This window comes from Neomonachus schauinslandi, chromosome 12 (assembly GCF_002201575.2).
Source record: "Neomonachus schauinslandi chromosome 12, ASM220157v2, whole genome shotgun sequence".
Lineage (NCBI taxonomy): Eukaryota > Metazoa > Chordata > Mammalia > Carnivora > Phocidae > Neomonachus > Neomonachus schauinslandi.
Genome location: NC_058414.1, coordinates 105352813 through 105379607, shown reverse-complemented (window position 1 = coordinate 105379607; position 26795 = coordinate 105352813). Strand labels below are relative to the sequence as shown.

The window sequence follows — 26795 nt, the reverse complement described above, 5'->3', positions numbered from 1 at the left end:
CTCTCTCTCTCTCTCTCCCTCTCTCTCCCTCTCTCTCTCTCTCCCTCTCTCTCTCTCTCCCCCCCCCTCTCTCTCTCTCTCCCTCCTTCTCTCTCTCTCTGCCTTCGTCATACTTAGTTACTAATGTGACATTCAGCAGAATGTGTGGGTCATGCTTCAGCTTTAAGTTCACAGTGGTGATGGGAAAGCAGCAGGATGCAGCTTCCAGTGGGCTCTGGAGTTGCTAAGGAGTATAGGAAGAGCCTATGTGGCCCTAAAGCTGTCCACTTTAACGTCTGTGGGTGTTTCTCAAGCCCAGCATGAAGGGACTGTGGAGTCATGCTGCCTGTGTGCATCTGGCGTGTGGCTGCCTGGGCTGAGATGTGCTGAAGGTGCAGAGTGCACGTGGGCTCAGGGCCTGGTGTGGAAGGAGGAGCACGAAGAGCTAGTGGCTCTCTGTCAGTTACACCTGAAGACAACATTGTGGAGACAGTGGGTTGGATAAGATATATTATTGAAATTAATTGTACCTGCTTTTCTTTACTTTTTTAAGGTAGCTGCTAGAAAATTTAAAATGACCTAAGTAGCTTGCTTTTGTAGCTCATGTTGTATTTTTTACTGGATGGTGGCGTTCTAGAGTGTTGGTTATTATCTCAGTAAAAATGACTCATTTTTATCCGTATTTATGAAAAAAATTAATGTTTTGATGCTAAGCAAAAATTATTCCCAAAAAACTAGGAGTCTTTGCTCTAGAGTCTGATGGAGATGACAGAGAAAAGTGGGGGATTTTATGGAACTGGCATGTCCTTGGTAACTTAATACTCGTATGGGACTGCCTTGACTTCAGTGTTCCTCAGGCTGTGTTCAGATTCCGTGTTTTGTGTTGGAACTTATCCTGTGTAGTAATTGTGAGAAACTATATTTATTGCTGTAGTGGAGAATGTCCAAGAGTTCCTACGATAAGAGGGCCTTATGTACCTTCAGTTTTTAGCTTATTTTTTTTCACCTTTTTGAGGAGTGGGAAACTGTTTACTGAAATGTTAGATCTGATTTTATATATTCGACATTTTCAGCTGTGGTGTGATTTCCACATTAAGAAACCAGGAGGAAGGAGCAACAGACAAGCGCTATTGTACTTTGTTGGACTGTCTCTGCTCCTGGGGACAAGTGGGACACATTCTGGAACTCATCTGCGACTGGCTGCCAGAAGAACAACCCCAGAACAAGGTGTATTTCTGTCATGTTTCTTTAAAATTGCTGAATGAGGATATGTGTGTGTTAGAAATCATGTTTTCCCGAGAACATGTGTTTTATTTTTTTTTTTAAGATTTTATTTATTCATATGAAAGACAGAGAATAAGTGGGGTGAGGGGCAGAGGGAGAAGCAGACCCCCCACAGAGCAGGGAGCCCAGTGCGGGATTGATCCCAGGACTCTGAGATCATGACCCGAGCCGAAGGCAGATGCTCAACTGTCTGAGCCACCCAAGCACCCCAGAACGTGTGTTTTAATTATCAGTTTTTTGCTCTGTTCTTTCAGAGTAACTCAGCATCTAAACGGAAAGTGCAAATCCATGACACACGCCCAGTAAAACCTGAATTGGCCCTGGTTTACATAGAGTATTTGCTGACCCATCCAAAGAATCGACAGTGCCTGCTCTCTGCTCCCCAGAAGAAACTTAACCACCTTTTGAAAGCACTTGAAATGTCAAAGGTAACTTTATAGAACAGATATGGACACCATGAGAGTTGAGTGAGTCCATGTAATTAGTACAAGTGACAAAATAAGACCTAAATTTTTCATACTTAGAGTACAAAATTTTTCCGGCTGGAAAGGAGTTGAGAGTTGTCTAACCCACTGCTTCAATTTGCAGACAAGGACAGGACACTCAGGTGGCTAACTGGCGGGACAAGAGGGGAGCTAGCTTAGAGTTTCCAGGCCCGTGGATAGCCCTCTTTCTCAGAACACACCAGTCTGTAGGAAGACTTCTTCCTGTACTTCTCTTGCTGTACTCGTCACGCATCGATATGGGAATACCAGCTTCCCCTCACAGTCCTTGGCAGGCTTTTCTAGGAATCTTTGGAGGGTGTTTCCTGTGACCTCAGTATTTCCTTCTTCCTCACTGGCTCTCTGGCCATCTCCAGGGCCAGCCGTCAGCGACTGCCTCTGTGACTGCTGCTGGTTTGGTCAGCCAGAGGCCGACCCTCCAGTGCTTAGCACCAGCATTAGATGGGGGAAGAGGAGGCAGAGGTCTGAAGGAGGAGAAGGAGGCGCACAGCTGCCCAGGGCAGGACATGGGCCAGGGCTGGCAGCCAGGCACGGGTAGGAGGTGCTGGGATTTTGCCTATGGACTAAGCTGGGCGCTGGCTGTGCTGCTGCCCAAGCGACCTGTGGGTTCTGGGGAAGGTGGGTGGGCGCGTTCCCCTTCAGGCTTCGCTAGTAGGGACACAGATGGTAGCCCTACTCCCTGTCCATGTGACAACCAAACACATGCTCCCCGACACTTCCCAACTCTAAGGCACTCCTCCTTTTAAGGTACAGGGTTAGGGAGCTGTGGGCAAGCTGAGGCTCTGGCCCTGCCTGGGTGGCGAGAACATTGTTCTCCCGAGGAACTGCCTTTCTTTCTCTTTCCTTTGATGGTCTGGGCTCATAGCCCCCTGGCTGGGAGCAGGTCACAGTTTGCCCCAGGGACAGATGCTTTGTGTGCTTGATCCTGACAGTTTCCTGAGCAACAACTGTTAAGAGATTTTATCTTGTCCTTTAGAAGGGAGGATCTGCTCATGAAACCAATATTATGCTATACGTTAACTACCTAGAATTTAAATAAAAATTCGAAACAAAGAAATATAAATTAAATAAATGAGTAACCTAGAAGGGAGGATCTTTTGGGGGGAGAGGAAGGGAAAACTGTACATTTCTCAGTTTTGTTGTGTTATTAGATCACCTCCAACTGTAGCTACGTGTCAGGTTCTTCAGAATATCCTCACTTATATGGTGTGGTAGTGACTTAGTAGTCGGAACATGGCCACAGGTTCTTTTATTTTGCAGGCCGATCTGGAATCAATTTTGCAGTTGCCAGGTGGGAAACCTCATAACTTTAATGAAGCAATGGCCCTGCGAGCCTTCAGCCTCCACTGCCGGCTGAGTATTCATCTTCAGCACCAGGTGAGTCTGTCCCTGGGTGTGCGACTGAATACAAAGTCTTTTGGCAGAGCTGGTTCCATTACTAATTTGTCTTTCTGTTGTTGGACAGTTCTGCTCAGAAGGGAAAGTTTACCTGTCCATTTTGGAAGACACTGGGTTTTGGTTAGAAAACAAAGTTCTGTCTTTTATTCAAGATCAAGAAGAAGAATATCTCAAGCTTCATAGGGTTGTTTATCAGCAAATCATCCAGGTTAGAAGTCTTACAACATGGAAACTTTCTCTTCACCAAGTCTGTGATGTGCTTCCAGATTTTATTTTCTATTTTAAAGTTGTAACTTTGGACAGTAGTGTTGCTCTTCTTCAATATAGCGTCATTTCAACACCCAGAGTTTGTCTTTTCCCAAAACATAAACCGCGTAGTATTTATGGAGTTTTACACCTTGCATGTAATAGGTTTTCATTAATGTTTGTGGAATGACATAAAATCGATTTCCAGATTTCTTATGGAAATAAAAATGAGAACTAATGTATCTTTATGAAAATTCCTTTGTAAAACATCTTTGTAAACACTTGCTTTAGGAGATAATTAGTAGTACAGTCAGATATTAGAAGCTTCACCAGGCTGAGAGATCAGCCTCCTTCCAGGTGGTCTGGGTGCGGGCTGCATGATTACCTTTTCCTTTTTTGGCTCTCAGTTTCTTGTAAATCACACCGCACATCTGTGTCTCTTACAGACCTACCTGACAGTATGTAAGGATGTTGTGATGGTTGGCCTTGGCGATTACAAGTTTCAGATACAACTTTTACAATGGAGTCTCCGAATCATGCAAACAGGTACACTTCATTCAGTAAAGGACTCGTTTAGAGCAATTAATAATCAAACCAGTCCCTCTCACCTTCCGTCACTTTGCTGACTGGGACTCTTGCTTTCGGGTGACAGATATGTAACACAAACTAGCTCATACCAAAAAGGAATTCATAGGCTGATGCGACCGGGAAGTTCAAAGGTGTTTTTGGTGTCAGACGTGCCTGAGTCCAGAGTTTCTCTCACGGATTCTTCTCCCAGTGGTTTGCCTGGTTGTCAGGTGACTTTGCCTTGTGGTGTGTTAGTGCAGTGGCAGCCCCGAACCTGTCTGCTCACCACATGGGGAGCGTAAGTCGGGTTGTTCAGTGCCCCCCTTAGGACCACTGGGAAGTTGCTGTTACCCCGAGGACAGGGTGACAGTGGAACCTGCAGTAACTGATACCATGGCATCTGTGCTTGCTGCATGGTAGGCGCTGTGTTAAATGAGTGAGTGAGTGAGAGATCAGCCTCCTTCCAGGTGGTCTGGGCGCGGGGCTGGGCTGCGTGATTACCTGGAGTGGCCTGACCAGGGCCCAGGGCCAGACTCTCACAGCCCCGTCTCGGGATGGCCTGAGGAGTCGGGGAGTGACCCAGGCTTTGTCCTCTGCCTCTCCCCATAGTTTGGCTGAGGAGAGTACTGCTGGCCTGTGGCGCCCCGCCCTCCTCACGCAGCACCCACTGGCTCATAAAACTGTTTCTGTGATCTGACGCTACATCTGGTTGTTTCTGCTATCTGTATTAGAAACTTGAAAACGCAGTATTTAAATTTCTTTAAACCTGTATATATCTGCCAGAAGACATTGAGAATGACTTTATCATTTGTAGATTCAGTGTTACGATTTGGACACAGAGTCAGTGAATCCGTAGTTAAGTTTGCAGTGAGTCCCTGGTGGTGCTGAATGTTGTCATGCAGGCAGACCCCGGGGTTGGCCGGTGGGGCCGGTGCTTGGGTGTCATCCGCTCTGCTTTGCCACTTCAAGTATGCGTTTCTTGAAACTAACCTGTAGTATATGCAAGGTTGTGTATGAGTTGTTTTAAATACCCACAGGTAAAGACTGAGCATCAACCAGAACAAACACTGTTTGTTTCAGAATCTGGCTTTTCTTCGTTCAATGTTTTATCATTTTTCCTTTCTGTTGTGAAAACATTTTTAACTTAAGTTTAATGATTGAAACAATGAAAAATTATTTGTATTTTTTAAAACTTCATTTAGCATTTAGGAATTCTTTCTCCTAAGGACTGACTCTACTTTTAGTATTTATAAAATTTACATTTCCAAGGAGGTAACTTGAATTTTAGATCTCTGATGTTGCTAGTTTCATTACATAGAGGTATCTGTTCCCCAGAAATAAGGCCTGAAGCTGTTGACTTTATACCTGAACCAAACTGAAATGATCTTTGCTTCTATACATTCCAACAATTAGAGGCTCCCGGGGAGCGTCAACCGTGGCCATCCTTTGTAACCCTGTCGCAAGTAGGATCATACTTAGCAGCTTAGCGAGGCATACCCAGGGTCTGTTGTTCATGGGGCTTCTTGCTCTACTTGGAAGAGTCCTAATAAAACTTTCTAATTATAAAACCAATCACATTTATATCACTAATATTATAATATGGCATTCTCCATGCTGAAGTGCATGTTCTAGAGGAGGTGTCCTTGAGTAGAGCGGAGTCCCCATCCATAACCCAAATGTGAAAAACCTAAGCTCACACAAGAGCAGGTGTCTCAGCTGTAATGCAGTGCGTACGTCTTGAAAAAACACCGTGTGTTCTGCAAAATCAGGGACTGAAAAGCGACAGGGCCTGTGGGAAAAGACCGTCTGGGGCAGGTGGTTAAGATAGCGCTGTGTGCCGGAGCACTAGGAGATGGTAGTCCTCCAGAAAGTAACCGGCCCATTTAAAAAGGGAGGTTACATTTCTAGTAAACAAGGAGTAAGGACAGTAAACCTAGGGGTTTGTCCTAACTGAGAGGTGGATGGGCCACTGGCATGGAGCCTGGGGGGGCTGGGCCAGAGGGACTTGCAGGGGGAACACATGACAGGCGGAGGCAGAGCAGAGGAGGCCGGGGTCCACGGACCCCCATGCTGCGCTGCTCCCTGCGGCTGCTGCCATGGGCTGGGGTAGTGAGTGAGCTTCTGCTTGTCCCTGGTGGCCGACGTCACTCCCCGCAATTGGTTTGGACCGCTTCCCTCTGGAGAAGCAAGAACTTCCAGAGTTAGGGGCATCTATTCTGTGTGGCTTTGAATTTCTGACTTATCTTTAGTAATGTGTTGTACTTTACTAAACCACTGTCTACGTATATTTGGTTATAAGGAACATAGTGCTTGAATATAATGAAATAGCTTTGAATTACAGTTTTTAGCTTTTCCAATTTTTGTCAATAGTTATACCAGTTAAGTGTGTGGTTCCCCATACACTGTGACCTTGAGGATGGTTGAAAAAGGGCAGCACTCTTGTTTGCTGGGCCTCTCATCTTCAGCACATCGGCCTCCTCTGAGCTGTCCGTACTTTGATTTCAGAGCCAGCATGCTTTACTGCCCATTGAAGTGACTTGCATGTGTGCAGAGTGTGTGTCCCTCTGCCTTTAAATAAGAGAGATTCATTTGTTGAAATTCTATTATGTTTGCAGTGATTTTAGAAACTTTGTTGATTCTGGTAGTTCCATAGACCTTTTGAGGGGTAAACTCGACTGGAACATAACCAGTTATTTTACTTACTTTAGCAGGTAAATTTGGGTTTGGGGTTAGTTCTTATCTCTGTCTCTTGCAGAGCTTACTGTATCTTACTAATTTGTTTTCTAAACTGAAGTTCTTTGCATGGTCCATTTCCTGTGTAAGGTCATATGATTCCTATATAAGGTCAAAGAGGTCATACCTCTTTTTCACCTAGATAATAGTCTATTAATGAGGAACATTATTTCTGTGCTTTCCCATATGACAAGTTTTAAAAACATAGATACACATTTTATATAATTTATATATGTGTTTATATATGTAGTATATAGTTTGTATGTTTATGTAGTATATATTTTTAAATGTATACAAGAAAGAATCATGCAGCATGGCTCCTGCCCAGGGAGAGCGTGCTGTCTAAATGGGGAGGCACTAATGCACACAGACCTCAAAAAGGTCAGTCAGTGAGTGTCAGGCAGCGTGAGGGTCCAGAGAGAAGTAAGAAACAGTGATGATGCTTGAGAAGCTTCTGGAGGGTGAGACCCCTGGCCCTGGGTTTTTTTTGTTTTTGTTTGTTTTGTTTAAAGATTTATTTATTTGAGGGAGAGGTTGTGTAAGCAGGGGTGGGAGGGGAGGGAGCACAGAGAGAGAATCCCAAGCAGGCTCCACACCCCCAGCATGGAGCCCGACGTGGGGCTTGATCTCCCGACACTGAGATCATGACCTGAGCCAAAGGCAGACACTTAACCATCTGAGCCACCCAGGCGCCCCAACACTTTACCAAATTAATGCAACACAGTAAAGGAAGTGATTCAGAAGAGAAAGACAACGATAAACTACAGAATGTTAGAAATTTAGCAGAGTTGGCCTATGACATTTGTAAATCACATTTTGAAAGCTCTTGGGCCATCCTTCTCAGACTTGTGACAGTAGAGCTGGTGTTAATGTTGCCATTATGTGAGAAAAGGAGACATGTTCTCTAATCCATGTGATCGAGGGGCCACACTGTCCACATGTGTAGTGAGCCCAGTTCTTAGTGATCAACTTAAATATACTGTTATTGTTGTTGAAGGTATTGGTGTTATATTTAAAAGGAGCAGGTTTTTAAATTTTATTTATTTTAAAATTTATGTGTGTTAGGGCGCCTGGGTGGCTCAGTCATTAAGCGTCTGCCTTTGGCTCGGGTCATGATCCCAGGGTCCTGGGATCGAGCCCCGCATCGGGCTCCCTGCTCCGCGGGAAGCCTGCTTCTCCCTCTCCCTCTGCCCCTGTTTGTGTTCCTGCTCTCGCCGTGTCTCTCTCTGTCAAATAAATAAAATCTTAAAAAAAATAAAATAAAATAAAAATAAATAAAATTTATGTGTGTTAAAATTTATTTTTTAAAAATATTTTATTTATTTGAGACAGAGAGTGAGTGAGAGACCATAAGCCGGGGGAGGGAGAGGGAGAAGCAGATTCCCCACTGAGCAGGGAGCCCTACATGGGGCTCAGTCCCAGGACCCTGGATCATGACCTGAGCCGAAGGCAGACGTTTAACTGACTGAGCCACCCAGGCGCCCCTGTGTGTTAAAATTTAGATTAATCTGACCGACCTGGTATTGGCTTGCCAGTAACAATTTCTTTCCAGTTACCATAATACACATGTGTTGTGTGAAAAATGTAATAATTTCAGCTAAATTTTGTGGTTAGATAACTGATTTTTCTAATATTCTTTCTAGTGAAGGGCTTCTTTTATGTGTCATTACTTCTGGGCATTCTGAAAGAGGTAACCAGAAGTTCCTTGATGCAGAAACCAGACTCAGACGAAGAAGTTGCAACGCTGTTTGATATGGTCCAGAAAGTATTTCAGAAACTGTTGGAATGTATGGCCCGGAGCTTCAGGAAGCAACCAGAAGAAGGCCTACGGGTACTCACGCCTTCCCAGGATGGGCTGTTAGTCACTAGACAGACAGTGCTCACCAAGCGGACAGGAGTGCATGGGGACGTGTCACCTCACACACAGGCTCGGCTGGCATTCACTTGTGCCACTGGGCTGTTGGGTGGGGTGCGCCTCAGTATGGGAGATAATTACCAGGTGCTGTCCTGCAAGTGGTGCTTGCTAACCTTTTTCAGAGCATGGCGCAGTCAGAGAGGTGGTGCTGTCTGCACCTGGGGCAGGCGGGCCAAGAGCCCACCTTTGACTCTTAGTCTTGGAACAGGTTTTAATGAGCCCAGGTCAACAGGCCAGCAGCAAGAGTCTTCTGCCTGGCAGGACAGGAAACACATAACTGATTGCAACTGGCTTGTGAATGCCCAATTGTTATTTCATAGAGTTTTCCAACTAAAATACACTTTTGAGAATGCTGATTTTGATTATTTGTACATGACAAGGGGAGATAGTAAGGAGATCTGAGTCAGCAATGGGAAGGGAAGGATTGGGTGTTGATAAAGGGCAAACAAGATCGGGATTCCTGAAACTTTTCTCATTAGGAGGACAGTAGGAATACTTCTCCTGTAAAGTGTCTTTTTTTAACCACTAAGAAATGACTGGTGTGTTTTCTTGTAGCTTCTTTATTCAGTTCAGAGTTCTCTCCATGAATTTATAATGACCGTTCAGTCTTGGCACATGGACACGCCTGTCCATCGGGGCATGCTCTCGACTGTGATTGCTGCATCTGTGGTGGAGATAAGTCACCAACTACGGAAGGTGAGGTCTGCTCATCCTGAAACCACCATGTCTGCTTCTTTTTTTTTTTTTTTAAAGATTTTATTCATTTGACAGAGAGAGACACAACGAGAGAGGGAACACAAGCAGGGGGAGTGGGAGAGGGAGAAGCAGGCTTCCCACAGAGCAGGGAGCCCGACGTGGGGCTCGATCCCAGGACCCTGGGATCATGAACTGAGCCGAAGGCAGACGCCTAACGACTGAGCCACCCAGGCGCCCCACCATGTCTGCTTCTGACCATTCAACATACTCTTCTCTCCTAGCAGCACATTTTCATGTTTTCCCAAGTATTTTTTTTTTAATCTTTTTATTCTTATGTTAATCCCCATACATTACATCATTAGTTTTATTCCCAAGTATTTTTTAAGAACCCAGAGTTTAATAGGTGTCCTGCTTCTCCAGCCACTGCCCCTCACAGTTCGTAGCTGGCTGATGACTCGAGTCATGTGACTACTGGAGAATTTTGTGAAGGGTGTTGCCATTTTGATTAAGACCCAGTGAGTCGTTCCATCGTGAACTTTTTTTTTTTCCTTCTTGCATTTTGGGTATCAACATGAGTTGATATATTTCTTAAAACTCTTCTCTCCTGACAAGGTGAAAGCAGCCATGGTCAGTGGTGAGCAGGATGCAGCATGGCCTGACAGTGCAGTTTGGGGTACTTCGCATCTGACGGCCTTACGTTTCTTTTTCATGTCTAAGCATAGGAAATTTGAACCTCTGATATCAGTTTAAACAGATAACTTATTCATTCCTACTCTGTAAAGGACTGGCTGTTTTCCTAGCAGTTGCATAGTTCTTACGGTTAGCCTACTTGGGTAAAGATCAACAAAACCAGGATGATTATTCAGATCCGAACAGAAAGCTGTTTCTCCAGTGAGATCCTTGAGGCACTGAGGGAAGGCGCACTCCGGAGTAGTGACTTAGAAGGTAGAAAGGTGATGATCGATTTTCTCAGTATGAGAAGAGGGCATCTGACAGTGGTATTGTGTTATATAAATTCTGTACTGTAAGACCATGAGTATAAAAACAGCCAACTAAACTGCTAAAAAAATTAATGGAATTTAAGGCCCTCCTTAAAGCTTAAAGCTTGGTTTAGGAAACTAGTAACTAGATTATACATGGAATAAGAACTAGAATTTATTTACTCCATTGAGCTTTATAGCTAACAACTATAAATAAATCAATTAATGGCCTGTGGACAAACATGACTCACTGTCTGTTTTTGTAAAGGAACTTCTGTTGGAGCACAGCCACGCCCAACATTTACAAATTTCCTTGGCTGCTTTGTCCGTAACTGCAGAGTTGAGTAGTCCTGACAGAGACTGTTTTGCCCACAAATCTGATATATTTTACTACTTTATAAAACATGTTTGCCGACCTCTCTTCTGTCTCCTTACTGATTTGTCTACTTGTTCCACTAATGAGAGTTTAGCACCGTGGTGGACTTGTCTCTTTCCGTTAATTTGCATGTCTGTAGGAGCTTTGTTGTTAGGTGCATACATGCTCAGGACTGCTGTGTCTTTCTGATGCATTGGCTGTCTGATAGTTTAAGAGACGGCTTTTAGTTTCAGCATGTTTTTCTACATGTTCAAAGTGTTTTCTATAATCACCACACGGGCAGGCCTTTTTTGGGGGGGGGAGGGGTGTAGTCTCTGCCTTTTACCTGGGGTGCTTAGCCCATTTGATTTTAATGAAACCATCGATATGTTTGTATTTAATTTGACAATTTTGATGTTTGTTTTCTATTAGTCCCCCTACTTTTCTTCTTTTCCTGCCATTTCTTGATGAATCAGGTGTTTGTACTGTTCCGTTTTATCTTCTCTGTTGACTTTATATTGTCCTTTGTGTAATTGTTTTAGGTTTCATTTTAGTATGCATATTTAACTCATCAATCTCCCTAAGAAATTACGGTATGCCTGTGCATCGTAAGAGTCTTGTAACAATGTTCTTCCGATTAGCATTCTCCTACTCTGTGCTGTTATATCTTACTGCTACATATGCTAAAAATCTCAAGATACATTTTTTAAAAGATTTTATTTATTCATATTCATTTGAGAGAGAGAGAGAATAAGCAGGAGGGAGAGGGAGAGGGGATCTGAAGCAGTCTCCGCACTGAGCACAGAGCCCGACGCAGGGCTGGATCTACGACCCTGAGGTCATGACCTGAGCTGAAACCAAGAGTCGGACACTTAACCGACTGAGCCACCCAGGCGCCCCAAGATACATTTTATTTTAACCAGTCAATAATCATTTGTCTATATCAGAAATGCATTCACAACATTTAAGATGTAAAGCATTTTAATGAGAAACAGCTATTTCAAACGTAATAATGATTGGACTTTAATATCCAAATTAGTATTATGAATCCTCCAGAGGGCATATGGAAAGGCTGTTTAGAAGTACTGTGTAGTTATACCTGAGTCGAGTCCCCTGATGGCCGAGAAGTAGACGAGAGACAGTATGGGATGTATAAAGGTGGATGGAGTAAGGAGGAGATGGGGGGAGGGGATCAGGCAACAAAGACATAACCCTCCCCGCCCCCCCCGCCCCCACCCCTTCCAAGGCAGGGTTTTGGATTTAGATTTTCCAAGGAGCCATTTGCATGTGGAGTTCATTCGCCACTAATGGATGACTTTAAACTTGTAAGGTTGGTGATGAGGGGCGTAAATCCAGAGCCCCTTATGTGGGTCCAGACCAACATTATTGCACGTGGGTGGTTCTCCAGAAGACACTGGCAGTGCTGGGGAGGGGGTGCTACTGGGATCTGCTGGGTGGAGGCCAAGGACGCTGCTCAGCACCCTGCAGTGCAAAGGATGGCCCAAGCAAGGAATTATTCAGTCCAGGATGTCGGTCATGCTGAGACTGAGAAAACCCGATCCTGGATGATTAACAACAGCCAGTTAGACCTGCATAAAAACACATTATTTACAGAGAGTGCTCCCGCATTACAGGCTGTCTGAGAAAAGGTTTGTTGAACGTTTTTATCTTTTCACTTCTGTCCAATGAATAATATACCCCTGTCTACAATAATAATCATAATTACTATAGATATTTCAACAGTTAATAAAAACTATTCTTTTTAGTTTCTGGTTGAAAACCCACAGCGGTATAAAACAAGTTACTAGCCTGTCTCAGTCTCAATTTAGAAATTACTGATTTGGAACTTCTTTTTAGGTTTCTAATATGGAAGAGCTCACCACCCCTGAGGTTCTTTCAGACCTCCCACCATTTTCAAGGTGTTTAATAGGAATGATAATGAAGTCTCCGGATGTGATCAGGTAACCATGTTCTCTTTACTGTCCTGAGATTCTCCTTGTGACTAGAAGCTCTCAGTAGATTTTGCTGTATTCCTTCAGCTCTCAAAATTTCTCAAACGTGCTTTTTTTTCCATGAGAAAAATGTTTCCTAGAATTTTCTCTCATCAGCAATTAAAAATAGTTGCATTTTTCAAAAATTTTGCATTATACTTCTACAAAGAGAAATTCAAACTTTCTGTCAAATACATCCATCCGAAAAGTCCCTGGTTATGCTTACCATAACTAAAATTCAGCTGGAGGGAAACATTTAAAATGTCGCTGTGTAGTAGAATACTTCTTACTAAGGATACGCCGAACACCTGCCTGGGTTCCATGCCAGCGTGGTTTCTTGGCGCACGGTGCTGCCGGTGTGTCCCTTGGCTGAAGCCCAGGGATTGTTGTGGTACACTCAGGACTGGTGGAGTAGAGAAGGAAAGGTCTCGCAGTCGTCTGATACCTGAGGAACTGCAGTAGTAGATACAGTCAATGAAAATGTTAAAAGCATCGTATTTAGCATCCACGAGTTATTTTCAGTGATACGAAATCTTTTTTGTGTGCATTGTGGGTATACAGAGTAGCTTTTCTCGGTTTTACCAGAACGTCCCTATTCTCTTTCTAGCAACATCATCTTATGTTAATATCTTACCTGTGCTGTGATTTGGCATGCTTATAGTGAAAAGTATGAGAAGAGTTTAATCAACTTCCCACTACCTGAAAGCTAGAATTCATGGTAGTTGATGAATCTTGGCTATCTTAGTCTTTTCTATAAAGTATTAGCATATATACTATAGAATAATTACGGATTTTTATTAATTTTTTTTTGCAGGTCATTTTTAGATGAATTAAAGGCATGTGTTACTTCTGATGATATTGAAGGCATTGTGTGTCTCACAGCTGTTATGCATATTATTTTGGTTATTAATAAAGGTTGGTTAAACTTTCTCTTCTACCGTCTGGGATATTGCTGGGTGTGATCTCATACAGAACTGTTACAGGATGTTTGAGAACTCGGTTCCTTGTTGCCATGTCCCCTGCCAGTCAGACTCCCCCAGCTCTTGCAGCCTGTCGTCCCATGCTCTGAGCACACGCCGTCTGCTGGGCTCCCTCTGCTCAGCTGACCCTGCACTAGCCTAGAAACCAGTCCTGTCCACCTGTCGCCTTCCCCCACTGGACCCATTACATGTCCCTCTCTGTGCCTCAGAATTGAATTTCTATTGATTTGTCATGTGTTCCCTGTGCTTAAAAATCTGAATTTATTTTTGCTCATGATGGGTGGGTTTTTGGTGTTAATACTTAATGTATCTGCTTTTTTACCTAAGCCTTATACTTGCGTGTTTTGAATATCCCAGCCAGTTGAAATAGTACTGGAAAAGTAGTTGGAGATACCTATGAAATGCTCACCTCAATATAAAATGCAGTAATGTCTCTGCGTATTACTGTTAAGTTTCTGTATTTTTTACTCAGTTTTACTAATGTTGAAATCATTTTTTTTTTTAAAGATTTTATTTATTTATTTGAGAGAGAGAGAATGAGAGACAGAGAGCATGAGAGGGAGGAGGGTCAGAGGGAGAAGCAGACTCCCTGCCGAGCAGGGAGCCCGATGCGGGACTCGATCCTGTGACTCCAGGATCATGACCTGAGCCGAAGGCAGTCGCCTAACCAACTGAGCCACCCAGGCGCCCCTGAAATCATTTTCTAAGATGTAATGTATTATAGACAAAGAGGGCTCCTTTTTTTATTTTTTATTTTTTATTTTTTTTTAGATTTTATTTATTTATTTGAGAGAGAGAGAGACAGAGACAGCGAGAGAGGGAACACAAGCAGGGGGGAGAGGGAGAAGCAGGCTTCCCGCAGAGCAGGGAGCCCGATGCGGGGCTCGATCCCAGGACCCTGAGATCATGACCTGAGCCGAAGGCAGACGCTTAACGACTGAGCCACCCAGGCGCCCCCAAAGAGGGCTCCTATTAAAACAAGCTCTCCCCGTAAGCTCTAATGCACGGCATGTCTACGGGTTTAGGATAATACTTTGTGACTAGTGTTACCCATGCTGGACATCAGAAAAGACTTCTCTAAGAGACTTTCACCTGAGTTGAGGTCTGGAGAATGAGGGGACATTCCCCATGTGAAGGAGTGAGGGTGGGAGGTATGGTGCTGATGAGCACCTAGTACTTAATAGGTACTTAAATTTGTGCCGCACAGTGATGACACTGAAACATGGTAGTTGTTATCTGTGGTGGAGGTCCAGGTGAGGATCAGGTCTCTGATGGCATAGACAGAACTCATGGGATCATGTCCATTGGAGCTGTCCCTCAGAGCTAATGGGGTGCCTCCGAAAACGTCTGCTTGATCTTCTCACATCCCTGTCGGGACGATTACTATTACACAGGTCAATGGGTAGATTAACTCGAAGGGTGGGGAGGCTCAGTCTTACTGAACTTGTACCCACATTGATAGCAGAGTTTTTTAAAGATTTTATTTATTTATTTGAGAGAGAGAGCACAAGAGGGGGGAGCGGGAGAGGGAGAAGCAGACTCCCCGCCGAGCAGGGAGCCTGACGCGGGACTCGATCCCGGGACTCCAGGATCATGACCTGAGCCGAAGGCAGTCGCTTAACCGACTGAGCCACCCAGGCGCCCTATTTATTTATTTTTTAAAAGATTTTATTTATTGAGAGGGAGAGAGAAGGATAGCATGAGAGGGAGGAGTGTCAGAGGGAGAAGCAGACTCCCCGCCGAGCAGGGAGCCCGATGCGGGACTCGATCCCGGGACTCCAGGATCATGACCTGAGCCGAAGGCAGTCGCTTAACCGACTGAGCCACCCAGGCGCCCAGAGTATGCTTGCTTTAACACTGCAGTGGTGGTGTTAAAATCTTTTCTCTGTCTTTACTATAACTTTTCTGTAGGTAAACAGAGGAGTTCAAAAGTGAAGGATGTTGCAGCCACTGTTCACAGAAAACTGAAGACGTTCATGGAGATCACTCTGGACGAGGACAGCACGGAGAGGTAAAGCACTAGATGTGCTCCAGATGGACTTTTCTGAGAGTTATACTACTCCGTAGATATATTTCAGATCCTATTCTCATTGCTGCTACTTAACAGCCAGGCAGTGAGAAAACAGGCTTGTAAGCACAGAAACGGCTCTGTTGGAAAACCCCTTGAGCGTGTGTTTGATTTACTCCCTAATTTGTCTTCAAAAACAGAAACAAAATTGTCATCTGGTAAATTCTACTCCAGAAAAATAAAGACATACAAACTTATTTTATATGGTTTTAAAACCAGACAGATTATTTTTAGTGGTTTGCTATGTTTTTGAAACCATAGGCTTCAAATTTCTAAGACAAAGTTGCCCGGTCCCCAGGCGTCCACAGTGAGGATGGGAAAGGTTCCTCCAGACTTTTGAAGAAATACTGGCCATTTCTTGCTTCCTGGGGGGCCCGTCGCTGCCACAGGGACTCCTCTGAGGCAGGTGTTCACTGGGCTCCTCCGGCCGAGTGCCTCTGTTAGGTTTGGCGTCTGACAAGCTGTACAACTTCCTGTAGACTCTGCTATTAGCTGTGTGTGATTCTCAGATCAATAGCAAAAACAGTGTTTTTCTTACTGTTTTGTGACCTTCAGAACGTTAAGTGCTACAGACCTCTGAACTAGGTAATAGTTTTATGTATGCCTGGGAAAGTAGCCACTTTTCTTAGCTACTTTCTCCTTTGCAGAAAGACTTTGAAAACCCTAAATTGCTAATTTATGAACAAGGACTGTTTTCTCTCTTCTCTGTTTACCTTTTCTTTCCTTTTCTCACTGCATTAGCTAGGACTTCCAGTGCAGTGTTGAAAAGCAGTGATGAGAGCGGGCATCCTCGCCTTGTTCCTGATCTTAGTGGGAAAACTTCTAGTTTCTCACCGTTAAGTTTGACGTGAGCTGCCGATATTTTGTGGATGTTCTTCATCAAGTTGAAGAAGTTCCCTTCTATTCCTAATTTACTGAGACTTTTTATCATGAATGGGTGTTGGATTTAGTCAAATGTTTTTCTGCATCTACTGATGTGATCATACGCTGTTTCTTCTGGAGTCTTGTGATGGATTACACTCAGTGGTTTTTGAATGTTGAACCGGCCTTGCATACCTAGAATAAATCCCAGCTGGTTGTGGTAAATATTTTATACACTGTTATTAATTGTATGCAGTCGATTGATGGTGCTGTTGAGTTCAACTGTGTTCTTAATGATTTTCTGCCTACTGGATCTGCATTTCTGATAAGAGGGATTTTGCTTATCTTTTGTGATCCTGATATTAGGTGCATATGAATTTAGAATCCCTATATCTTCTTGATGAATTGACCCTTTTATTTTTACGAAGGGTCTCTCTTTATCTCTAGTAATGCTTTACCCAGAAAGTCCGTTTTGTCTGGTATTAAGACAACTGTACCAGCCTCCTTTAGCAAGTGTTTCCTGGGTATTTGTGGCATTTCAGTTAGAAGGCAGAAACCACACAGTGACTAGGACAGGAAAATCTCAATGTCAGAAATTCTTATCAGGGCGCCAGTGTAACGAACTATCAGCTAGTGAGAGTTAAAGCGAACTCCAAAGCAGAGAGGAAAGGCAGATGTGAGGAGCAACTCTGTTCCTAGGGACGATGCACACCCCAGGACTGAGACTGTTCCATGGATGGAGAAGTCCTGAGGCCTTCTGATGGGATTCACTGGATATCCAGTCTCCAGGAGGCAGGGGAGATGCCAGGGGAGCTGCTGGAACCAAAGCTGGGGCCCTCTGCCAATCCTGTGAGCTTCCATGTGCTGTTCTAGTCAGGTAGCTGCTGGCTGGACAGCCGCCCTGGGGGGCCTGGTGGGGACAGTGGCCTGGGGTGCCTTTACTGTTGGGGTCTCCTGGAGAAGGCTGGGTCTCTGCAAAGCCTGTGGTCTCTGCAGTGGTCAGAACCGGGAAGAGAAAGCCCCCACGGACCAGGGCATTGACTTGGGCACTGGGGTAGGTAGGGGTTTGCATGACCTCGTTGTGAGCAAAGGGAATGCGTTCAACTATATACTTCATCCTAGAAATTATTGAATATTTACCAGGTGGTTTTAATAAAGTTGGGTTTGCAACTGTATATTTGAAGGAGAAACTCAACAGACTCTTAGGTTTTATGAGCTTATTTATTTCTAGACACTTATGGGGAAGAGGGAAGTGATCTTCTGAGCTGGAGGAAATGAGGAGTGTTTGTATTTCAGAAAACCTACAGCAGTGTAAATATTTTTACCAGGCACATCAGAATTACAACCTATATAAATGATAAGTTATTTTCATAGGATATAACAATCTCAGAAGTCCAGGCATTTTTGTAAAAGGTTTTATTTATTTATTTAGAGAGTGTGAGCTGGGGTAGGGGCAGATGGAGAGGGAGAATCTTGGGCAGACTCCATGCCCAGCCCAGGAGCCCAATGTGGGGCTCGATCCCATGACCCTGAGATCATGACCCAAGCTGCATTCAAGAGGTGGACGGAGCCACCCAGATGCCCCAGAAGTCCAAGCGTTTTACAGGATTTCTTTGTTCTTAGAAATAACATTTGCAAGGATAAGTTTTTTTGGGTGTAGAATGGTATGTATATACTATTGTGAAGATGTAAGGGAACAGGGACATTTGCTCCTTCTTAGAAATTTCTTTTTTTTCCCACTTGCACAGAGTTTTAAGCTGAGTACTTGAATCGTGTTAGTTATATTGAGAGGGGAAAAAAAGGCCTTAGAAGTTCAAAACTGGGGGCCCCTGGGTGGCGAGGTCAGTTAAGGGTCTGACTCTTGGTTTCGGCTCAGGTCATGATCTCAGAGTCTTGGGATCGAGCTTTCTGTTGGGCTCTGTGCGGATATTTAATAGCTGATACACAGATGGCAAAAAGAGTTCTTCCCTTTAAGGTGGAAACATCTTAAGAAAATAGGACTGGACCATGAAACTCGGGCTCCCTAAATGTGCAAGAACCACACTATAGAAAACCAGTGTCTAAAACAAAATCAATCTAATGGAAAATAGACATTTAAGACTAAATTGAAAATATTACTGATTTGATGTTGGGGTAGGGACATTAAGGCAGGTTAACATCTTTAAGACTCTGGGAACCCTTTGGTCCAGTTAATATTTTAGGCAATGGGGCATTAATTCAGAAGTGAACGTTTTCTTAACGAATAAGCGACTTTTCTCTCTAACAGTGTTAGTATTCTGTTAACTGGTCTGTTGGGTGCCAAATAAAAAATGCTTCTCATTGCACTTTAATTGCCTCACCTAATATGGCATGCTGTAAATTGGACGTATTTTCTCAGGAGGAATGGCATACGTTTGCCAGCACGCTGGTGCATTTAAATGTCAAGTATGTTATATTTATTACTTTCATAAATAGTATGAAAATAGCAATAAATTTATAATTAGAAATTTTAGAAGTATAAATATTTCTTATGGTTCAGGTTATATCATGAATTTTTCCCACTGAGTAAATGGAATGTAATCATAAGCAAATTACTTGCCAATATTAATTATGCCTATGTGCAGGCAACTTTGACAGTGTTCTGGGCAACCCCCAGCATTAAACCTTGTTATTAGACCTTGAAGGAAAGGCGTTTTCCCTGACGAAATCACCTCTTTTTGGTTATCAAGTATTGATGAATAATACCATTTTATTCTGCTGCATGAAATTTTAATAGTCTTTTTAAAATGATTTTGGGACTGGATGCTTTTTATAGCTCATTTAGAAGCATGCTTCCCTCATCATCAATGCCCAGTGGACATTGGTGTAGATAAATTAAAGCTAGATGTAAATAAAAACAGACATTGTTTATCTTATTAATGTTTTTCTCAGAAAATTGATTCCGTCTGCCCCTCCTGTGGCTGTGGTCGTGTTGCATGTTCTTCAGCACATGAACACAGTCTGCTGGAGGCGGTGGGGCCTGATGGTGGGTGGGCTGAAGACTCGGCTTCTGACATAGACTTAAAGGCTTGGAGAGCTCAGGCGGGCGAGCACATTACTTGGTTCAAACGTCTTGTCACACATGAGAACGCTGGCCCAGGGAGGTAATTTGGCTAAGACTGGCCACTGTCCCTTCCAGCTCACTGCTGCCCTGGTGGCCTCCACAGGGCCTGTGCCTCTCACCGTTCACCATCCCACCTCTACACGAGGTGTCTGTCGGGCACGCACAAAACAGCCACACATGTAGGGTAGCCCAGCAGTTAGGAACAGTCAGAACAGCCATTGCTCAAGTAACACTGGTGGGCCAGTCAGACAATAATAAGAGTCTCCAAAGAAAAAAATCCATTATACCCCAAAAAGATGATGTAGAACGAAAAATCCTAAATTAAAAATGTCCCTGACGTATTGGAGAGATGTCACCGCTGAGACTCAGATTCCAGACGGTCTGAAAGATCACGTTGGGGGGCGCCTGGGTGGCTCAGTTGGTTAAGCGACTGCCTTCGGCTCAGGTCATGATCCTGGAGTCCCGGGATCGAGTCCCGCGTCGGGCTCCCTGCTCGGCAGGGAGTCTGCTTCTCCCTCTGACCCTCCCCCCTCTCATGCTCTCTCTCTCTCATTCTCTCTCAAATAAATAAATAAAATCTTTTAAAAAAATAAAAAAAAAAGATCACGTTGGAGGAGTACCTCAGAACACAGACTTACTGATGAAGAGGAGTCACAGGGTAAAGACAGGTGAGAAACAGACAAGAAAAGCAGTCATCTAACAGATAATAGGGAAAACTTCCCAAAGCTGAAGAAATGGGGAATTTTAAAATTTCTTTTTTTTGTTTCACTAAATTCTGGATGGGATTAAATGGAAAAGAAATCACGCCTAAGTAAGTCTGTGGATAAAATTATGGAATTCCAGAGGTAAAGAGAAAAAAATCCCCAAATCTTTCTAGATCTGTGCTGCCCTGCAGTGGCCACTTTGTCACATGTAGAAATTGAACACGTGAAATGTGGCAAGTCTGACCTGAGATGCTGTGTTAAGTGCATGCTGGGTTCTGAAGATAGTGTGAAAGAAACATTGTAAAGTATGCCGGTGTTATTTTTATGTTGATTACAGGCTGATGTATTTTGGGTATATTGAGTAAAATAAAATGTATTAAGGTGAACTTCACCTTATTCTTCTGATCTCTTTTAATGAGGCTAGTAGAGAATTTAGTTACATGCCTGTTTGTACTGATACAAGGCAGGGCTGTTGTAGACCACGTGGTGGGTTAGTCTCCTCGAGGAGCAGGACACAGGCAGACACTCGCCGAACAGTGTGTCAGCTGAGACGTCACTGGGGATGGAGACTGGTGTTTGTGTCCAGGGCCAGCATCCCCTCTGAGGGAAGTGCTGGAGGCGCTTGTGGTTACCAGGTGGTGGAAGGGAACACACACCTGCAAATGCCTGTGTGAGGACTTCCCGTGTCTTGAGTGGGCTCAGCCCAAACCTGGCTCTCTGGGACAGGTGTGTAGGGCAGGACCAGGGGAAGTGATTGGAGTAGGTGTCATTGTAATAGTGAGTCTTGGGATAAATAGTTTTCATTTATCTTGTGTTTTTGTGGAGAGAAAGCCCATGATTGTGAAATGTACTTGTCATGTTTATGAGGCTGCCCTGTATCTGAGTCTTGGTTTAGATCCTCACAAATGAGAGTACTTCTGAGTGAGTAAGAGTTCACCTATAGAAAACCTGGCCTGGTGTTTTGTTCGTGTGAAGAGTGCTTTGGGGACTCGGTGAACTGCTGTGGCCGCGGGAGCAGTGATGACGGCCCTGTTCAAGTGCAGTTTCCTAGTGATGGGGATTCTTGCTCCACCTCACATATGAGAAATAATCAGTGAAAGTTACTGATTATTTCAGCCTCTCGGAGTGTGTGTTCCGTTGCAAGACATTTCTAGGTTTATTTTGTGAAAATATACATTTGGGTATTTTGGTCGCTGATTTCTGTTGTTAATCATCTTTCTTTATGTTTCAGGTTTCTCTATGAATCATCATCAAGAACTCTGGGAGCATTTCTGAATTCATAACCAAGCCAACATCTTTGGTCATGTGAAAACAGAGAAAAGGATTTAGCAAAAGTGAAATGAATGTGTGTTTTTTAGTGTTTTTAATGTTAGTAACCCATATCATAGGGGTGGGATTTATTTGGGGATTTTTAAGTAGGAAACTCAAAGGTTCTTAAGCTTTTGCCTGGTGCCCGCGTTAATAATATATTTAATATGAAGGACTCTAGGTATCGGTGGTCAGTGCAGAAACCTGTGGTGCAAGGGAAAAGACACTTTTCTAGCAAATGCGGTTGTTTTAAAAATGACTTTTTATATATATATATATATATATATATAAAATGTTGCTTAAACTATGAGTAATAAAAGCGATGACAACATCTGTTTGTGTACTTTATTTAAAAATATTAGTATGAGTCTTGCCCTTTAGAGACAAGGGTTGAATTCTGCCAAGAGTAGAGGGTGCGAAAGCAGAGGGCGGGGCCGTGCCGGGTGTAGGGAAGAGCCTCACGCAGGGTCCTGTCGTGGCCTCCTCTTCTGGTCTTGATGGTTCTTTCCTGGATGTCAGGATGGGCCAGTGGCTCTAAATGTGGGTGACGGAGGAACTGAGTCCTTCAGCCTGAAGGTGAATCGCTGTTATTTTATCTTTTCTTTCTGAGGTCTGACGAGCTACCAGCCGAGGACCATCCCCGGGTTTCCTTGCTGCGTCGTCCACGACCCCAGCTTGTCTGCTCTAGGTTACCAGGTCTGTGTGTCCCTGTCAGCCACAGGCCCTGCGTCGTGGCGGAGCCACTGCCTGTGACAGATGGGACATGCTCATTCTGTCCTTTGCCCCCAGCAAAACGGTAAAGAAACACCAATTTCACTGTCTGTTTCTCTAAGAAGGTACAGAAATGGACTGCTTACCACAGTTATGAGCAGTTAGGGTAAGGTTTTTCCGAGGTAACTGAGAAATGGGAGGTGGGGGTTGCTTATTTTAGCTAATTTTGAACAGAAGACTTTTAGACATCTTTGCTAAGATGTTTTCTGTATTGGCAAATGTGATTTTTTTTTTCTTTTTTGTCCTTGCCGGTGTTTGTTTTAGTATTAAGAAATGAACTGGGGGCGCCTGGGTGGCTCAGTTGGTTAAGCGACTGCCTTCGGCTCAGGTCATGATCCCGGAGTCCCTGGATCGAGTCCCGCATCGGGCTCCCTGCTCGGCGGGGAGTCTGCTTCTCCCTCTGACCCTCCCCCACTTATGTACTCTCTCTCTCTCTCATTCTCGCTCTCTCAAAATAAATAAATAAATCTTTAAAAAAAAAAAAAGAAATGAACTGGGGCGCCTGGCTGGCTCAGTCGGTGGGTGCACCACTCTTGATCTTGGGGTCGTGAGTTTGGGCCCCATGTTGAGGGTAGAGATTACTTAAAAATAAAATCTTAAAAAAAAAAGAAATGAATTGAGGAATGCTCCATCTTTCTATATCCCTGGAAGAGTTCGTGTTAGATTAGAAAAAGTTCCTTGGATTTGTTGTAACAATCTCTCTGAGCTCGGTGCTTTCTGTGTGGGAAGAGGTTAATTAGCTTTTTAAATTTATATATGAGTTTGCAGAGTAGTCAGGTTTTCTCTTTTATCTTGTGTCAGTCTTGATGGGAGAAGTAATCCAATTTGTGAAAAAACATTCAATTTCTATCGGGCCAAAGTAGTTCATAAAATCCTTCTCTAGGTATATGCCCTAGAGAAATTCCTGTGAATGCATGAGGACACTCAGAGGACCTGTGTTTGCAACAGCAGGTGGAAGTAGCTCTGACTCCCTTCAGAGGGAGAGTGGGCAGGGCGGCGGTGGGGTGTGGGGTAACTGTAGCTCCTCCTCCATTAGGGATGACAGGGCGAGGTGGAGGGCACTTCCGGGGCCTGATGTTGAGGGAAAAAGCAAGTCACAGAATAATAGAGTGTGATTTCATTCTGGGAGGTTTAAAAGCATATGAAACAACGCTGTATTGCTTATGCTCACATAATGTATCAATATACTATTATATTAACATGTATTGATAATATATCAATAAGCAAGGAAAAGATGATAGAATTCAGAAGAACACTGAGTATGGGAGGAAAGGGTGGGAGAACATGGAAGATTCTTCAGAGATAACTATAGAAATAAACTGGAAACAGATATTTCCATGCTCATTTTACTATTCATAACCTTACACATAGTCTTTTGTATTCACTGTTTTTTTTTTTTTTATTTATTTATTTGAGAGAGAGAATGAGATAGAGACAGAGAGAGCATGAGATGGGGGAGCGTCAGAGGGAGAAGCAGACTTCCTCCTGAGCAGGGAGCCCGATGCGGGACTCGATCCTGGGACTCCAGGATCATGACCTGAGCCGAAGGCAGTCGCTTAACCAACTGAGCCACTCAGGCGCCCTTGTATTCACTGTTTAACAGAACTGTAAACAGAGTCAGATGTGAGGAAGAGAGAGAAAGCCTAGACCTCTTTGGCAAAGGATGTGTAATCAATTTGGAGGCACACAGACACAGATTTCTACACCTGTGAACACCACTAGGCTAGCTCCCGGAAGCACAGAAGTGGTGGCCACGCAAGGTGAAGATGCCAGAGCACTGAGCAGACCGTGGACGGAGGCTCAGAGAGGTGCGTGCGCTAGTGTGAGCACCACAGAAGGCCAGAAAACCCATGGGAGGACACAGCGCTCACCGAAGCCAGATGTCCACCCTGGGGACAGGCCCCAGGGCATGGGCAGGAGTGGCCCAGCAGCAAGAGGGAACGCAAGTCTTAATGCCACGTGTTAACATCCAACAGAAAGCCCTGTGCCACCCATTTACACACAACAGAAAGGTTTCACACCACAGCCCACGAGCAAAAGCACCCTCCAGGGATGAGGCAGCAAACAACAGAGACAGCATGACGTGACTAAATTGGTTGGTGTCCCCGCCTCACTCATCAGACACCCAGGGCTGGCTTGGTGGCATGAAAACCAGCCCCAGGGCAGGGAGGGGGGCTCCGCTCCCACTTGATGAGGCCTCTGCAGTGGCTGCCACCACCCAGCGGCCCTTGTTATGGTCCCTTATTGCGGGACCGTCTCTCTGGCAGACTAGTCGGCCGTTTGCTAACTGCAGATCCGTGAGGAAAGGTGACGGTTCTTTAAAAACTGCCCTAACACAAAACATTTAAACTCTAAACCGTTTCTAAGGTGAGAACTATTTCTCAAGGTAACCCTCAGAATTGAACAAGAAGAAACTGGGAAGACGTGGCTGTACCACCTTGCTGATTTTGAAAATACTCACCATAAAATACAGTGACGCCACCCTTAGGACCACTGATGGCTAACTCTCCTGCCTTTGTCCTTTGAAAAAGAAGTGACAGTGCGCATGCCCTGACCTGGAACAGTGGGTCACAGTAAGTGTCAGAGTGGGGTGAAGGCCTCATTCTGTGCTCCTGGAGCAGAGTGGCTGTGAGGGGTGAGCATGCCTGTAAAGGGGTCCAGGAGCGGGGCGCCTGGCTGGCTCAGTCGGTTAAGCGTCTGACTCTTGATCTCAGGGTTGTGAGTTCAAACCTCACGTTGGGCTCCGTGCTGGACGTGGAGCCTAAGTTAAAAAAAAAAAAAGTGTCCAGGAGCACATGCTGAAGGCTCCGTGACCGCCCCGCTCAGGCCCACGTTCTCACGGACGTTCTGGCAACTTTTATAGCTGACTCGTGACTGAACCTCACTTCTTTCTAAAATAAAGGGCATTTCTGAAGGATTAATTTCAGCAGAGGTGTCTTTTTTTTTTTTTTTTTAAAGATTTTATTTATTTGACAGACACAGCGAGAGAGAGAGCATGAGTTGGGTGAGGGTCAGGGAGAAGCAGGCTCCCCGCTGAGCAGGGAGCCCGACGGGCTCGATCCCAGGACCCCGGGATTATGACCTGAGCCGAAGGCAGACGCTTAACCACTGAGCCACCCAGGTGCCCCTCAGCAGAGGTGTCTTAATTCACCTGCTAATGTGTTATGTGGCTTTTCTGTCATGTGGCAGCCATTTTTTGTTTTTTTCCAGGAAGGGGAAACTTCCTGATTTACATTTCTCTAGATTCCTGGCACCAGCATCTGACAGGGAGTCCTGTGTCCCTTGGGGACATCTCTGCAGCCTCTGTCACTCATGGCACATGAAGCTCCTCCCACTGGTGACACAGCGAATAGAACAAATGTGAATAAGCAGCCCGAATGTATTTGAGATGCTCATGCAGAACAGTTTCAGAAGGGTTCTGGATCTCCTGCCTGGAAGACAGACAGATGGGTGGGGAAAATGTGTACAAAGGGCAGGCATGAGTCAGGCTTCCGATTCTTGCCCATAAATCAACTCGCCCAGTAGAATGGACTCTCGCACCATGACCTCTCCAGGTTCAGCTACGGCAGTCTTTACCCCAGCTCCATGGTCGCCCCTACTGAGTATTGGAGACCACACAGCATGCTGACCCCATGTGTCATGGCCACCAGAAAGAGCCTCCATGACTCTCTACCCTCATCCAGCCCTTCCACTCCTTGGATGGGGCCCACAGGGTGAAGAGTTTCCTTTAGTTATGAGGTACATTGTGGCAAAATGCCAGTTTGGCCCCGTCCGGAATCTGGTAGATGGGGCTCTGGTCTAGTCTGGTTGCAGGGTTGATGATCATGCACCAAACACATTTATCTGCACAACAGCCCATACTGATCACCCTCCATGTGGACTTACACTCAGTTAAGTGGTAGGTCTTGCTTTCCTTATAGAAAAGAAATGAGTTTTCAGAGATAATAGCTCCCATTCAAATACATCTCTGTCTTGCTGAAAGACCACTATTGATAAGTTTCTAGGATAGATCATTTTACAAAATAATAGTAAATTTCTGGGATAAACAGCATGTGGATTCATGCTCACTGAGGGGCCCTGTGATAGTCTAGGTAATGGCTTACAAAATATTTGTTATCCCTGGAACCTGTCAGTGTTACCTTATACAGCAAAACATTTTGCAGATGTGATGAAGTTTAGGATCTTGAGTTGGGGGAGGTTATCCTGGTTTATCCGGTGGGCCCTGATGCCATCCTAAAGGTCCTGTCAGGGAACCGGGGACAGACTTGTCACATGCACGGAAGGCAGAGTGACCACAGAAGCCAAGACTGGAGGGGTGTGGCCACAAGCCAAGGACTGCAGACAGCCGCCAGAAGCAGGAAAAGGAGCCTCCCA

General features: G+C 44.5%; 1 protein-coding gene across 1 annotated transcript in view; it reads left to right on the top strand.

Moving 5' to 3' along the window:
- The window catches only part of NCAPG2 (non-SMC condensin II complex subunit G2), a 69528-nt gene extending 47800 nt beyond the window's left edge, over window positions 1-21728 (top strand). The window contains exons 18-28 of the mRNA XM_044920006.1: window positions 1053-1206; window positions 1518-1691; window positions 3027-3143; window positions 3232-3372; window positions 3857-3956; window positions 8354-8541; window positions 9181-9321; window positions 12514-12617; window positions 13462-13562; window positions 15539-15638; window positions 21574-21728. Of these exons, the coding sequence (XP_044775941.1) occupies window positions 1053-1206; window positions 1518-1691; window positions 3027-3143; window positions 3232-3372; window positions 3857-3956; window positions 8354-8541; window positions 9181-9321; window positions 12514-12617; window positions 13462-13562; window positions 15539-15638; window positions 21574-21625 (1372 nt within the window). The 3' untranslated portion in view covers window positions 21626-21728. The remainder of the gene's footprint in view (window positions 1-1052; window positions 1207-1517; window positions 1692-3026; window positions 3144-3231; window positions 3373-3856; window positions 3957-8353; window positions 8542-9180; window positions 9322-12513; window positions 12618-13461; window positions 13563-15538; window positions 15639-21573) is intronic.
- The last annotated feature ends 5067 nt before the right edge of the window (window positions 21729-26795 follow it).